The sequence below is a fragment of the Pleurodeles waltl genome, chromosome 7 (genome assembly GCF_031143425.1).
Source record: "Pleurodeles waltl isolate 20211129_DDA chromosome 7, aPleWal1.hap1.20221129, whole genome shotgun sequence".
NCBI classification, from domain to species: domain Eukaryota; kingdom Metazoa; phylum Chordata; class Amphibia; order Caudata; family Salamandridae; genus Pleurodeles; species Pleurodeles waltl.
In genome coordinates, this window is record NC_090446.1 from 273856032 (window position 1) to 273872058 (window position 16027).

The 16027-nt window shown below is 40.2% G+C and overlaps 1 protein-coding gene across 1 annotated transcript in view; it reads left to right on the forward strand.

Moving 5' to 3' along the window:
- DPM1 (dolichyl-phosphate mannosyltransferase subunit 1, catalytic) overlaps positions 1-14168 on the forward strand; it is a 112073-nt gene extending 97905 nt beyond the window's left edge. Inside the window, exons 8-9 of the mRNA XM_069243639.1 lie at positions 10311-10425; positions 11340-14168. Of these exons, the coding sequence (XP_069099740.1) occupies positions 10311-10425; positions 11340-11444 (220 nt within the window). The 3' untranslated portion in view covers positions 11445-14168. The remainder of the gene's footprint in view (positions 1-10310; positions 10426-11339) is intronic.
- The last annotated feature ends 1859 nt before the right edge of the window (positions 14169-16027 follow it).

A 16027-nucleotide genomic window follows, 5' to 3' on the forward strand; every position in this document is an offset into this window, starting at 1 on the left:
TTTCTATATTTAAACCCTCACTGCTTCACATAAAACCATTCAGTATCTCCCTATACTTAAGGGAATGCTGATACAAGCAGATGATATCTTTCAGGATCCAGCTAAAGCCAGGAATATTACACCTCGAGTAGAAAATAAGTATAAGGGATATCCATCAGACCCTATCTACATCAAGGGACAGATAACTGCATATTCTTTGGTAGCGACCAATGCCAGGAAGCAAATCCACTCCCAAGCTGCCCAAGATGTATCTCCTCCTGATAAGGAAAATAAACTTATAGACTCATCAGGCAAACATGTTGATGCTCAAGTAGCCAATCATTGGAGTATTGCCAATACACAAGGACACCTGGCGAGATATGACAGACCACATTAGGATAAAATGGAGCAGTTGCTCCAATACCTCCTGGGAGAACATAGGAAGAGGGGCAAGAGATTATAAATGAAGGACAGCTCATTTCTAATAGTTCCACACGCTGTGCCTTAGACTCAGCAGATACCGCAGCCAGGGGAATTAATACCAGTGTCCTCTGATGCAGGCATGCGTGGCTAGGCATTTCTGGTTTCAAGCAGGAGATACCGCAAATGATCCTAAATGAGTCTTTTGACAAGGAACATACTTTGGGCCCACAAGTACACCAGGCCATAGAAAAAAGGAAAAAGGACAACGAGGTGGCAAAGTTATGGGAGCTCTTCAGCTTCCCAGGTCTTGTGGTACATTTCGTAGGCTTATATACATCCAGCCTCTAAATCTCCCTCATGTGAGGTGTCCACATCTTTAAATGAAAAATAAAAACACACCTCCTCTCAAAGAGCTTTCTACAAAGGTCTCTACAGGGGAAATAATTACAGAGGAAGAGTTAGAACCATCTCCCCACTGGCCTCTATGACTGTGTCCAAATAGGACTGTGTCCTATAAAAGCTCCAACCCAGTCCCGAGGCACTCTGACTTAACCGTATTCTCATCTGAATTGACACTGGATTTTCCTATGTTTTATAGAAGAATTTCCTGTCAGACAGGTTCCACTCTGTTCCCATCTTCTTTAGGTTTCATGTCTGTACACCTAAAGAATGTTACTCCTGTAGATTAAGTATTCTCTAAATAATGAAGGAGCTGAAAATCATCTTTTGACAAAAGACATTGTTTAGTAACCACATAAAATTTCTCTTTACTAATGAGTGAAGAGTAGAACTCCATCTGGCAAAAGTAGACCATTTCAAGAGTTGTACTGTTTGCTTCTATTTCTAGACTTTATGCCTTATGACTTGCATATGGTCCCAGTGCACAACACACGTTTTAATTACAAAAGGTATAATGAATCTGAGGTCTTGGCTGTTTGTCATCCTCACTATTGGGATTGCCTTCGTCTGTTAGCGAGGTCACCAGTGTATCCTTGTACAGCAGTTAAAAGTAGCCTTTACAAGCCATGGTGCATATGTGGCCCATACCCTTTTGTTCAATTTGCTTCTCCCCAGTCATGTTCATGGCGCAAACATATGTTTTGCAAAGTGCTAATTTGACTGTTGCTGCTTGAATGTATTGCTTCCCTACTTTTAGGTCATTCATTTTGTTCTTAGTTTATTTACTTCTACGGCTTCTGTAACACAGAAAGCTTCAAAATGAATTAATAGCAGTTATGTTTTAAAGAATTTGTGGAGGATCATCCTCACTTGTGCTCTCAGTGTCTGGGACTTTATACAGGTGGTTGTGCATCTTTCCAGCTCGATTTCAGCCAAATGTTGTAGGACTTAGTTGCCTGAGAGCAAACGAAACACATGTACCTCCTTTCACAGTCTCAGGCCTAGTGATGTGTTAATCGGAGAAGGAGCAAATGCATACAATTGAGGTTTCTTTCGATTATTTCACCAGTGTAATCAAACAGGAGCTAGTTCCCCCTAAGACTGGGCAGTTGTCCAACATGTTTACGAACCCCTGAGGTGCTAGGGTGGCTTAACACCTTTCTTGACTTAATTTGCTCTCCTGGTATGGGTATCATTGGTGAACTGAGAATCAGCCACATGCGTTTTCCAGAATGTTGAGGTTGTGCAAACTTAAATTTGGACATCCAATCTTCAATCCAAGACTGAACATTAAGAAACAGGACCTTTGGTTGAAACTCTGATGTACACGTTTTGAAATGCTTCTAAATTAATCAATCACATAATACCACGAAGAGCAAGAAAGTTCTTCAGAGCTATTACCTACATGCTACAGAGAGACACAGCAGCTCCATTTGGATTTTGCTGGGTCAGTGCTCCTGAAGATGTCTGGGATGATTCGGTGAACTGGATTGTTTGCCCTAGTTAGCTCAGTCTCATATATAGAGATTTGAACCTTAAACATTGATTTCTGTAGATTTGCTGCTCTAGTCCCTTGAGAAGTGACCCTGCTATTTTTGAATTCCTCTGTCAATCAACACTATAGTTGCCATGATAGCAAGAGAACAGCTATTCCTTCACAAACTCTTCAGAGGCAAGCAAATTACACAGATGTCCTTTTGGGACTCTGAATGGAACTATGAATTAGAAAGGAATGCTAAACCCATACCACGTTTCTGATGGATACCTTTACCTGCAGAGTTGACACCTGTTGAAAATCTGTGGCACCAGACAGGATCTGGAAATTTCTGATGCACGTCTCCTGTGCCGGTAGTGGCACTGGCTGCATTAGGACACTGGAAGCACAGTTTTGGTAACATCACTGGTGTCGTATAAAGCCTACCTCAGCATCCTGATATCTGTTCCTTTTTTTCCACACATTCCCAGCAGATTTAGAGCTTTCTCCTGATGTTTTCCCCAGAGTTTGTTTTTCAAGTTAAGCCACTCATTTTGACCTTGTGAGGGTTTGTTTGACTTCCATCTGCTGGGTTCTTGCCCGGTATCCAGTGCCTCCGACGTTCCAATGGAAACTGGGCTGAATCAAGTCAGAGTCATACAGACACTGTGGCCCTCACTGGCACCCATAACTATGTCAGTCCCAACAGCACGTCACCAGCTGTCTCAGCTGTCTTCCGGCCCTCCTGCTCTGCAGGAGGTGCCAGTGGGCCCAGTTAAGGTCCATCAGTCAATAAGAAATGCTCAGAGAATAATAGAAGAGAAGGAATACAGGGTTGATAGAGATTACTTGTATTAAGCCTACCGACATGGGATGAACAAACCTTTTGATTTCAGTTCTGATCTTCTGGAAATACCATGGGTTCAACCTCAAAACCTAGAATACCATGACCAAGTGCTCCCACCTCCTTGTTCGAAGACCACTGGCAATCCACCACTGCAACATGCCAGCAGTCTAGACACTTCCCCAGATATTGATATTGACCTACCACCACACTCGGTCCATGCAGAAATTACGTAATTCCAGTCAGAGTGGAAGAAGACCGAGCATCTGCGCTAGCTGCCCCTGCCATCAGTGGAAGTAAAATTACAGTATTTTGATGGAGGTTCTGCAGTCTGCCCCTTCATCCACTGAGACACTTTTGCCATTAATGACCCTGTGATGGAGCTTATTAGTGATGCATGGGACAAACCAACATCCACTCCTAAAGTGAGCAGATCTGTTGCTCGTCATACCAGTTGGCACCAGGAGATCTTCTACTCCTGTAGGTCCATCTATCACAATATAGACTTGTGTTTTAGGCATCCTTTTATGGCAAACATAATACAAGTAAATGTCAGATGCATTCACCTGGCAGAGCTCAAGAAGCTAGAGGCAATTATGGAGAATACCTTTTCAGCAAGAAGCTTGACTGACCTTTCACTTCCTAAACGCTAAATGCTTTCTGGGATGATAGTCACAGGATTTACGGAACATGGCAATGAAAGTGCTATACAATATGCTGAAACACATCAGAGACCACTTAAGCAAAGTGGTCCAAGATGGTTACGATGAATCTAAGCATGTCATAAAAAGAGGATTAAATACAGCTGATTTGGTGGTCAGGGCCATGGATCATCTATTAACTTGTGCAGGCATGCCTGGCTGAGTTTGACAAACTTTTCAGGGGCCATACAGTCATTCTTGTGGATAAGATATTTGAGGGGATGCATCTCTTAGGGAAGCATTTTAATGCAAGAAGAGTCACAGCCCATTCTCTTAGCTTCCAGTCACTGCTGAAAGATTATTGATTGTTCATAAATGTTTGTGGCTTCTCCAAAGGATTCCAGCATTCAACAGCACAGGTGTTTCAGTGACAACAACAGACCTCTTTGGCAGGCAATACAAATGCAGGGACAAAGGAGGAGGCTCACAGTCAACAGGTCTCCTTTCCCTCTACTTTGTAGTCTTCCTGGGAAGCCCCTTTAGTGTGTCCCTGAAAAAGGATGTGCTTCCTGTTTTAACACTTTATCATATTTCTGCAAGCCTGGAGAGACGTGGCATTGGGCCAATGGGTACATTAGATTCTATAAAGGGGTTATGCCCTACCCTTCCAGCAAGTGCCTCACTCAACACCACCCAAACAGTCCCTTTGGACATAAAAGCAATTGGGCATATTGCAATAGGACATTTCAGTCCTCCTACAGAAATGAATGATGGAGTTGGTGCCAGAGCAGGAAAGTGAGTGGTGCTACTCTCAGTACTTTCTAGTTCCCAAGAAGGGTGGTAGTTTTCATCTGATCCTAGACCTCAGACTCTTACATTTTTAGCTGCGGAAGAAAAAGATAAAAAAACACTGTCCTCTATTCCAGATCTTATGACACTGAAAGATGGTTTTCCTTGACTTGCAGGACACATATTTACATACTGTTCCTGTGTTTTGTACAATAGGAATCTGTACTTCTTGTTAGGAATGTCACTAACAGTTTGTGTACCTCCCATTTGGGCTAACAAATGCACCTGGAGTCTTCACAAAGATGATGGCAGTGGTTGTGGCTCATGAGTGCGGCATTCGATACAGTTGATCTAAATATCCTCATAGCTAGACTGCGGGGATGTGGAATCGCTGGCCGCGCACTAGAATGGATCCGCTCATTTGTACATGGTAGATCTTTTCAGGTGCTGGATAGATCTTACATCTCTAAGCGTACCTTCAGTACTTGTGGTGTCCCTCAGGGGTCGGCCTTGAGTCCGCTACTTTTTAATGTTTATATGCGGCCTCTTGCCGGGATTGTGGAACCATTCGGACTTAATCTGGTTTTGTATGCAGACGATACCCAATTGGTCGTCTCCTTCTCTAAAGCTCACCCAGATATGGGTACGGCACTAGGGCCCTGCCTGAAAGCAGTCGCTACCTGGATGTCGGGAAGCAAACTGAAGCTTAACGATGAAAAAACTGAGGTGTTGTTCTTTGGGAGAAATATGCCCCTAGTTAATTCCAGCTTACTAGACGGAGCCCCTACCCTGCCTCCTCCAAAAAGCCTTATAAAAAGCTTGGGCGTGTGGCTGGACCCCCTATTATCAATGGCCCAACATGCCAACAGAGTAGCAGGAACTTCATTTGCCCTGCTCGGGATGCTGAGGAAGGTTCTCACGATATTACCATTTCTGGCTAGAAGATTGGTTATTCAGGCGTTGATAGGATCTCGAATTGATTATGGCAATGCCCTGTTTATAGGATCACCCAAATATGTTATTCAAAGACTACAGAGGGTACAGAATGCTGCCGCACGCTTGCTTTTAAACATCCCCAAGTAACACTCTAAATGAACAGGAATCGTGTCCTTACACTGGCTCCCGGTAAAGGAGAGGATTCAGTTCAAGGCCCTATGCCACATTCACAGGGCCATTTTCAATAGGGGTCCTGAAATGCTTAAAACACTGGCACAGGTCTATACTCCAGCTAGGCCAATCAGATCCTCATCAGCAAACTTGATCATAGTACCGTCGGTGAAGAAAGCAAGATGGGGAGGAAGATCACTAGCATATCAAGGTGCTTTGCTATGGAACAACCTGCCAACCAATATAAGATCTAATTCTCAAGAGACTTCCTTTAGGAAGGACTTGAAGACTTGGCTATTTAAAATCTAAACTCTTTTACGAACATAAATAGCTCACTTCCCGCTATGGCAATACAAGCGCTACGAGGCCTTCGGGCAGTTAGGCGCTATATAAACAATTATAACATAACATAACATGTCAGATGGTCTGGATTGCTGTATACCTGTAACTGCATCACTGGCTGCTCAGAACTGGTCTGATGCATATGACATCACAACATACAGGCAACAGCATCCTCTGGTGTTTGACTTGGTCCTTTCTATCAATTTGCTTCCATTTCTGCTAGAACCCTCAAAGCTTCTCTTTTTTTCCAGAGGGGAAGTACTGGACACAACATCTTTAGCTTTTTCTTCTCCCCAGAGGATCTGAGACATTAGAGATATAATTCTGATGTTTCTGGGGAAATCTGGCAGACACCATGGTGATCTTCCAGGATGCTGCAGAGCCTTTGACTTGGTAGTCAGTAGAGGAGCACTTGTCCCAAGGAATGTCCTAACCTCCATCTGCCATGGTCCTGGTACTGATGGATGTCTCCATCCTCAAGCAAAGTGCTTATTTGAAGGAATTTGAGAACAGAGGCCTCTGGTATCCTGAGGAGCAGGTAGTTCACATCAAACAGCTCAAACCAAGGCTGATTCTTCTAGCTATCAAGGCTTTCCTCCCTTCCCTTTGTGGTCAGGTCATCCAGATCTTGAGGTAGAATGGCAATAAGCATGGAGTAGGCTGTCAACTTCTCTGTGGGATTGCTGTCATCTTGAGGGTGGGCACAAAGGCTTGGGATTTGGGTAGTCACCAGCCATCTGGCTGGTGTGCAGTAGACACACTGTCACTGCTGTGATATCTTGTACACCCAGCTGAATTGACTAGTTTAATTACTAGTGGAAAATGAATCAGAAAGTAGTGGCACTGACCTTTTGACAGTATGGAAAATCTATGGTGAATATTTTCATTGCCAGGAAAAATAATAAAATATTAATTGTTACCTCTAGAATGGGCAAGGATTTTATGGCAAGCCCATTTTCCAAGATGAGAGGAAATCCCTATGCTTTGTTCCTACTAACGAAGGGTTGATAATAGGAATAGCAGCCAGGTATTCAACTTAATTTTGCTTCCCTGACTTTATAAAGTTTGTGATGAGGACAGCTGCTTTGTACCATAGGATGGAAGGATCTTCTGCATCTGTGTGGCATTATTTCTCCACTGACCTAGATCACTGAGTGGTAATTGGTTCATGAGAAACTTGCTTATGTCCTTCTGGAATTTGTTTCTGGGCACTACCTAGCTTTAAATAACTTTCCTCATGTTATAAGAAATAATTTAATGGTTCAGGTTCCATTTGTTGGTCTTTGAGCAGTTTTAATCTACTCTTATGTACTTTATACTAAATGCTTTGTCACGTTTTTCATTTGGTCAAGTAGGGTATCAAAGTCCTACTGCTGACTCGGGCACCAGTTTTTAAATGTGCATCATTTTACAGATGTGTGATTCTCTGCAGATTGAGTTTGTGAAAAGATGTTTTGATGTATGTACACTGCATACCTATGAAAGAACAATCAAGTTGGTTATTTGTATTGTATTGTTTTGTAAATGCGCTTACGACCCAGTATGAGGCACTAAAGCAATTTTTCAGTGAGTAGCATGCTGCTCTGCAACCCAAAATTAGTAGTTAGTAAGTTGGTACAACTTTCTGTTTTTTGGTTTTCTATTTTTCATTAGTTGTGTTAGGTTTGCACTCTTGATTTCATGTGTGATTAGTAGATTTAGGAGTAGGGATAGAATGATAGGGATGGATTTCAAAATGGTGAGTTTGAAGTAGGGCTAGAATGATAGGAATGGAATTAAAAAAGGGAAGTGGTACGTTTTTTGTAAGTAGTTGTGTGTGCTTGTCACTTGGGTGACCTGGCTAAAAAGGAGGTGGGAAAGTTTGAGAAGGATGGTTGGAAGTTCATATTACTTAGAAAAATTTGGGATGAGACAGTGAGGACGGATTGGTAGGGCAGAAAGGATTAATGGCAAAATTTAAATAGGTAGGTAATTATATGATGCTTGGTAAAGTTATGTTTGCTTGATTAAACGTCGTTTTTCAAAAACCTGTATGTACATTGGAGCGGCAATATATACATGGTTTACTGTACACATTTATCCTGTTGTGCATTTTTTATTGTTTCAAATTACTGTAATTAACTTGTATAAATGAATGTACACATGCTGCTTATTGTGGTTATTAGTAGCAGGCATAACCATCTATATGTACCTGTATATAGATAGGGGCAGCAATTTTGAGATGGTCTGATTTACACATGTATTTTGTGGTAGAATATATACTTTTCCCCTGATATAAATGTAACTACTTAAAACGGGAGGTATAGTGCAAAGTACAGTGACGTGTACTTGTATAACAGCAGTTCTTTTCCATAGTGTGTGAAGTGTATGTAGTTTGTGATGTCTGAGTATACTGTTGTGAAATATGTTTAAGTTGTTGTGGAATATGTTTGAGTTGTGAGTATAGTCGCTATGTGTGGGAGAGCCAGCTCTTGACTAATCTTCTGAAGTGGAACTGGTTATCTTTGGATCTTATGTTTGAGGGTGGGGAACTCCATTATTTGCCTTCCTGAACAGAGAAAGATGTTCCCTGTTTTCTTTCCTTGTGTGTAGAAGTTATTAGGTGAGGAGCCATTTTTGGGAGTAGGTTCCCTTGTTGCATGTATTTGTTTATTTTCTTCCTGATGAATAGTGGTCCTTTGCCATCGATTGCTTTATGTGTGATAAAAAGCAGCTTGAAGGAGGATCCTCTTGCAACTGGTAACCAGTACTGCGCCCTCAAAGCAGGGGAGGTGTGTGCTTGTGGCTTTACATGTAGGAGGAGGTGGCAGCAGTGTTCCGAATTCTTTGTAATTGTCTCATAGTAGACAAAGCTCAGCCATGATACAGACCATTAGTGTAGTCCAGTTTTGACAGGACTATAGCGATAGTAGCTTGAACCTTATGTGGAATCCTAGCTGCAGCAAGATGAGTTGCAGTGTTTTCATTGTGGGAAAGCTTGATTTGACTATCTTCTTCACTTGTGGATTCATTGAGAGTTTGGCATCCATGTTTATTTCAAGGTCTTTTGCTGGATCATAAGAATGGTTTTGGGGCCATCACTCTAACTGTGAAATCTACATTTCAGAGGGAACCATAAAATATTTTCCATAACTCAGGTTTCCAATGAAATATGAGTTTTATACCACTGTATTTTATTTAACTAAAGCTGCACAGAATGTTTCTAAAACAAATGTCCACTTTCGGTTCTTCATGGCAACATTCATATCAAATTGGTTTCATGGAAAACTGTGTCTCTGATATGAATAACATCAGCTAGTTAATGACAATTAATGTCCCCTGCAGACTACTATATTTAATTTCCACAGGGATTAAGGAAGTGGTTCCAAAAATCATTTTTGATTTTTGTATGATTCTGGAAAGCTTCCTGGTTACCTTTAAAATGCTTTTATAGATGCCAAGAATTACTCACAGTCTTAATGCCATTGGGGCTTTTGTAGTTTACTTGAACTGAGCAAACTATGTCACGACAGGCAATTTGTCACTCTTGATGGAACAAACCTTGAAAAGGAGGACTTCAGAGCTTCCATTGGTCAATGAATTGTCTACCGAACCATGGACTGCTACTTTACTTTGGTAATTTCTTCAGCAGATGATGTTCTTTCATAGACAGCTTTTACTAAAACCTCAGCTGCCTCTGTATGCCTCTTGCTCTGTGCTGCTGCTGCTGCTACACAACTGATGCTTTGTTTAGCATGGCAGCTTATTAGGGGTTGTCTAGGCCATCTGAGAAATACATTTAGTTAAACCTTTTAAATGTTTATTTCATAGCAGCACCCACTGTTTGTTCCTCTAGGCTTTGTAATCCTTCGGTCTAGAAGCATGTGGCTGGGGTGAAAGGTCAAGTGAGTTTCATCACTAGTTTATGACCCTGGTAGCTGTTATACATGTAGCCAAACAGATCTCCGTCTGATTGTGTACTGGCCACCACTGGTCTACGTATATAAAATATTAGTTTAGATTGAAAGAAAAGGAAAGACCTAATTGAAGATGAGAGGATATAAAGAAGGGTAGCATGGGTAGGGGCAAGAGTGGTCAGGTACCCACTATGACTGTGGAGTAAATCTTCTTAGTCTTTAAGAAGGCAACTGCAGAAACAGGAGTACAAGAATTTTTCAGTGAGTAACTAGTATTTTTTTTAACGCTAAAATAATAAAGTGTGTTTTTCCTTTTTCTAGAGCAATTTATGCTAAATGGTGTCTACTCGGGAAATAAAGTTGTTAAATTAACCCTTATGTATTATGAGCCTAATGTAATGGACCTTGTGTTTCAGATTGTACAGAAAGGAGATTTTGCAGAAGCTTGTGGAAAAATGTGTTTCTAAAGGATACGTCTTTCAAATGGAAATGATAATAAGAGCTAGACAGTTGGATTACACTATCGGAGAGGTATATAAAAATTATTTTGAATTGGAATGATCAGGACCAATGTGTCTTTTAACAGCCCACACGTATGTACCATGTACTACAAAGTTTGTGTTTTCTTTTTTATTTTGAAGTATTATTCACGTTTTTTTAATCAGAAAAAAATGTTGAATGGGGCAGGACAATGTTAACAATGCATTTAAACGAGTTTATAAATATAGAAGATGGAAGTGCGTACATTCAGAAATTAAAATCAAAGTGGTTCAAGAAACTTAACTTTCTAAAACAAAATTCCCATATTTCACTCTCCTGCATATTCATGCCTTGCCATTGCATAAGATCGAAATCATAAACAGGGTTGTACCTTTTTTTTTTATATCTACATAATCTTAAATAATGAATGAATTGAGGCCAGAGCGAGTAAGCAAAATTGTTTGTAGTTTCCTGTAATCACTTCTCCCAAAGCAATGTCCAGCATGCGCTTTCCTGATCACTGAAATGTCCTACACACTTTAGGAATTTTCCCTGAAATACTGTCGATCCTCTCCATCCACCATCCACATCATTCCCCTGCCCAACACACGTTAGACTAACATTCATATGAGATCCCTTCATCAACCAAATCCAAACATTTGAAGCATTCTAAGAACTTCTGTGCGTATATAAGGAGCATATCTTGAGGACGAGAACAAAAACCGTCCACTACAAGGATTATTACCCTGATAGAAAATATGCAGTTCTTCATTCTCATTTGCACCCAGGAACGTAAGGTATGCCCAGGAGCTTGTAATAGTGTATTTTGGGAGGAGAGAACATTTTGTTGTTCAGTTAATGTTTAAATGTCTTCAGTGGAACAATGACTTTCTATACCTCAGTCATACACATTTCATCGAAATTAATAGATGGTGTTAACTGTAATTTATTTTATATTTTTCCAGGTTCCTATATCTTTTGTGGATCGTGTCTATGGAGAGTCAAAGCTCGGTGGCAATGAAATAGTTTCATTCCTGAAAGGATTGTTGACACTGTTTGCCACTACATGATCAGTGTTGGCCTCTGTGGACTTAAAAAGAGGGTGTTTACCTTTGAATTGTAAAGCAGCTTTTCCATTATTTTTGGGTTCATGGGGAGGTGGGCAAGAAGGTTAGTAACTTTATTAAATATATTTCCAGCCTATTTGCCACCACTCATGAGAGAACATTCATGTTTACATTTGGTGAAATGTGTGCTCCTTCAGTTAATTATGGTGAATGCAATAAAGATACTTGCACTGTATAAATTGTGGGCCACGGCATTCCCTAAGCATGGTCCAACCAAATTATAGCACATTCTTTCATATGTTTAGTGATCATGCATTGGGTTGTGACAAAAAGGAAAGGCAACATAGATTTCTTGTTTGGGTTTCTCATTGACATTCATATAAGATGTCTCTTCCTGCTCATTAATTACCTTTTTGTATTTCAAGGCAAAAACTCAAAGTGCTCGGAGCAGATAAGTGTTTTTCATTGTGCACTGTCTTTTTCATTTTCTCACTCTGTCCTGACTCAGTGGCATATGTAAATGTAAGAGTGCTGCAGATAATTTGGGTCAAGGTGAGTAACCTCTTTCATCCAAGTTGTTTCTGTACTATCTGGTACTTGCAGACCAGGCCTCGAATGAGTGGAATGGCTTACTCATATATGATCCAGAGAGACCAGTAATCTCTGCTCTACTTTGGGCAAGTTCGATGGGTAGTTTTGAGTTGTGGATTAGAAGAGGTTGTGACTGAAGTTGATAACTGAACTATGGTAACCGTTTACAGAAGTTGTATCTTATTTTTTCTTGCAAAATAATTTTTAGATTGCCTCTCCAGCCAGCAGAACAATATAAAGCAAATATAGAGGTCCTTTCACACTTTTTTGCTATAGTCAACATTTCTGAACCTTACTTGTGTTTTGCCATTTATAGACATAATATTCTGAAAAGTTGCATTTGCATAATACAAGAAATTATGATTCATACGTCATGACGCTTGTTTCTTGTTGGATGTAAACATAGTTAATATTCTTTCTATTCTAAAGATTTCCTGACAGTATATTGATATGCTGATTATGCCATATGCTTTAATAGCCAGATTTGAAGAGGGTCACAACTCGAATAAGTGAAAGATCTGAGGCTGTTGAAGGAAAACTATGTTCTCTGTACTTTATATCTTTCTTGTTTTGAAAATGCAGTAAAAATCACTAAATTGATATAGCATGCTGGATGGATGATCCAACATCAAAAGTTGAAGAAACACCTTTTTGGAAGTGTATTTGCAATGTTTGCTATCACAAGCCGGTAAAATTATTGCAGAACCTAAATAATCAAGAAATTGCTACTAAACTTCTACATCGAGTACTTTTAAAAATAAGTTACCAGACATAAAAGATCTCTGCTCAGTCTTGTTTTCTTAAAGTCGGAGTAAAATATGTATTGTATGCAAAGTTTTAATTAGTTGACAAAATTATTGCATTAAGCCAGGGCTAGTAACTCACTGAATTAATAAACCTACAGCAGGCATCACCATGTGACTACATGGACACGTATCGCAACAATCTTTCATGCTTCTGAGGTCTATAAAATGATTATCATTGTGTTAAGCAATATCTGATGTTTGCAAACAGCACAGCTAGTACCATGTCGTGTCAGTGTGTGCTCTACAAAATAACCATGTTCGGTTTTCTTATGTTTCCTTTATTGTATCATGTGACGCAGTAGTCTTTGGGCACAGTAAGTCAGATGTACGAGGGTGCTTTGGACAGGACTGACTCTGTCCCAAAGCTGTCAGCATTTCTGATTACACATGGACAGATTTAAGATTCTGTTGACATGAGATGTGATACTCACATGTAACCAACTGAGACAAAAACTACTGATACAGCACGGTACAGCTGATCCAGGCCTGTGACTGAGGCCTGCCAGTCTTCCAATAGAAATGTTGACATGAAAGACTCTCCTCCAAATTTACCTGCCTTTTTAACAGGATCCTGATAGATGAGTACAGTGCTGCCAAGTTGATCTATGTCTTGTGTGACAATTTCAACTTGTGATTTTAGCCAGAAGCACTCTGCTTAGACTCTGCTTAGACTTGGCATTTCAGACGGTTTTAACCCTCAAATGGTCATTTCCTTCTCAGCACATGAAAAAAAAACACACATCAAAGGTCAGAGTAAGGACACTGACAGCTAGTTTTCAAAGGCTCCAAGTCTACAGAATTTCATGAAGTTCAACACATTAGTAGGAGGTTTGTTGTTTAAATTCTCATACTTCAAGCTTGTCACAAAAATAAGCTGCAAGTGAAGGTAGGAAAGTGCAGGCTTGTCAGTGATAAACACTGATTTGAAACGGATAGTCTTCATCTTCATTTGGAATCACTTGCTTTAAAACCATTTTTTGTACTGGCTGAAAACTGACAGGCATGCTCTGAGATCTTAAAACATAAGCGGTAAGTGCAGGCTTTCAAAGCTGGTATGTGAAATAATTTAATAAGGTTTTTATTTTGTGCAACATTGAGTGTTTTTGTGCAAATTTTCCATTACAAAATGCTTTGTTATCACTGTCAATTAGCATATTTTAGCGTTTCTACTTACTACCTAATTGGTGATTATGTACTCCTGTAGTTCTCTCTGTAACTTTACAGATGACTTTTTGATAGACATTATCTTCTGCATTAATGGACTTATATCATCAACTGTTTTCCTCATCTAGATAATAAAAACATACATTTTGAATGGTGAAATAAGGTAGCTAATGTTAAAACTGTCCCCTTTCTTTGTAGGTATAGTCCAACTGTGAACACATATAGTTTGACTAAAACATTTTTTTAAGTCTTTCAAAGTACCAACCTTTCAAGTGCGAGCAACCACTTTAGGAAATGTATTACAAAACAGGCTAACAGTGTAGTTATCAGCAGTTGAACAGTGCTTGTCCATCCTCTATTAATACATTAATTGGCTTAAGGGATGTAAATAGATGTGTGAAAGTTTCTTCATAGAGACACTAAGCATCAAAATTAACAGTCCTTTGGAATTACAGTTTTGCTTCGATGATGGGTTACGTTTACTTCGTCATTTGCGTTTATCCAACTTCACTTTGTCTTCGGTTGATCAAATCCAACACTTCCCTTACACTCGTTTCATAGTGAGTAGGTTTCCACTTTTTCAAGCTCACCTGTACATAAAACTAACGCATAATTTCTATTATAATGGTGATGGACATGCATATTATTCAACATAATAGTTGTGTATATATTTGAATAAAAGAGATTTTTTAACATACACAGGGGTGTGGAATTTATTAAAATATCTACTTGTCCACGGGACAGGTTGCTTCTCAAATCTACTTGTCCTGTAAAAAGATCTACTTGTCCCTTTGGTGCCATGCAGTGTGGCGCCAAATTATGGTAGCAATCTCATTATGTAAGAGCTCTAATAATAGCCTCTCTGATTATGCCAGGGCTACTACCATAGTAGGGCTTGAATACTTGCAGTTTCAATCCCTACTGTAGCAATTTCCTTATTTTTCCACCTTTCTGCAGATCTGCATACTGGGGTTGGAGGAAGCAGTGAGCAATAGTTTCAGGGCTGGAAAGCCTTTGAGTCTGCAAACCTACTAACCTGCATGTTTCAAAGATTTTCACCAGCTTCTCTCTAATATTTTCCCATAATAAGAAAGGTTGGACATTTACTCCTGACAATGGCAGAATTAGAACTTCTTCCAGGGTTGGGAAGAAAGTGGCTGGAGGGAAAATGAACTTGCTAATGCTCAATAGATGTTCACATGAGCAAATCTACACATGCATATTTACCCATGCTAAAATACATTTCACAAATATTTTATAGGGGTACGACATATACCATGGGTGCACTTTTGTGACTTTCTTTAAGAATTTGGGGCCACGTGTAGGTAAGTTCAGATTTGCGACCCGCAAATTGCGAGTCGCAAATCCGAATGTAGGATGGTGTCCCTGACACCATCTGTGATTCGCAAGGGCTTCGCAAATGCACACCTCAGAAATAATCATGAGGTGGGTCGCAATTTGCGACCCCCTTGAGAATGGCGGCCTCACAGGGATGGTGGCCTGCTGGAGACAGCAGACCACCATGTCTGTGACTGCTTTTCAATAAAGCAGTTTTTTTTTTGTAACGCAGCCCGTTTTCCTTAAAGGAAAACGAGATGCATTACAAAAACGAAAAATGAAACGTTTTAGTTTCATTTTTTCAGAGCAGGCAGTGGTCCACAGGACCACTGCCTGCTCTGAAAAAATGTTTACAGTGACATTCACAATGGGGAAGGGGTTCCAGGGGGACCCCTTCCCTTTTGTGAAAGTGTTAGCACCCATTTGAAATGGGTGCAAACTGAGATTGGTTTGCGCCCGCGTTCGCAAAACAATCCTACATTGCACTGCAAGTCGCAATTAGGAAGGGAACACCCCTTCCTAATTGCGAGTCGCAAACCCGTTTTGCGATTCGGTAACCAGGTTACCGAATCGCAAAACTGGGTTTGTGCATAGCAATGTGCTTTTTGCACGTCGCAAACAGCGAAAGTCACTGTTTGCGACATGCAAAAAGCTACCTACATGTGGGTCTTGGTCCCTAATTAGGTC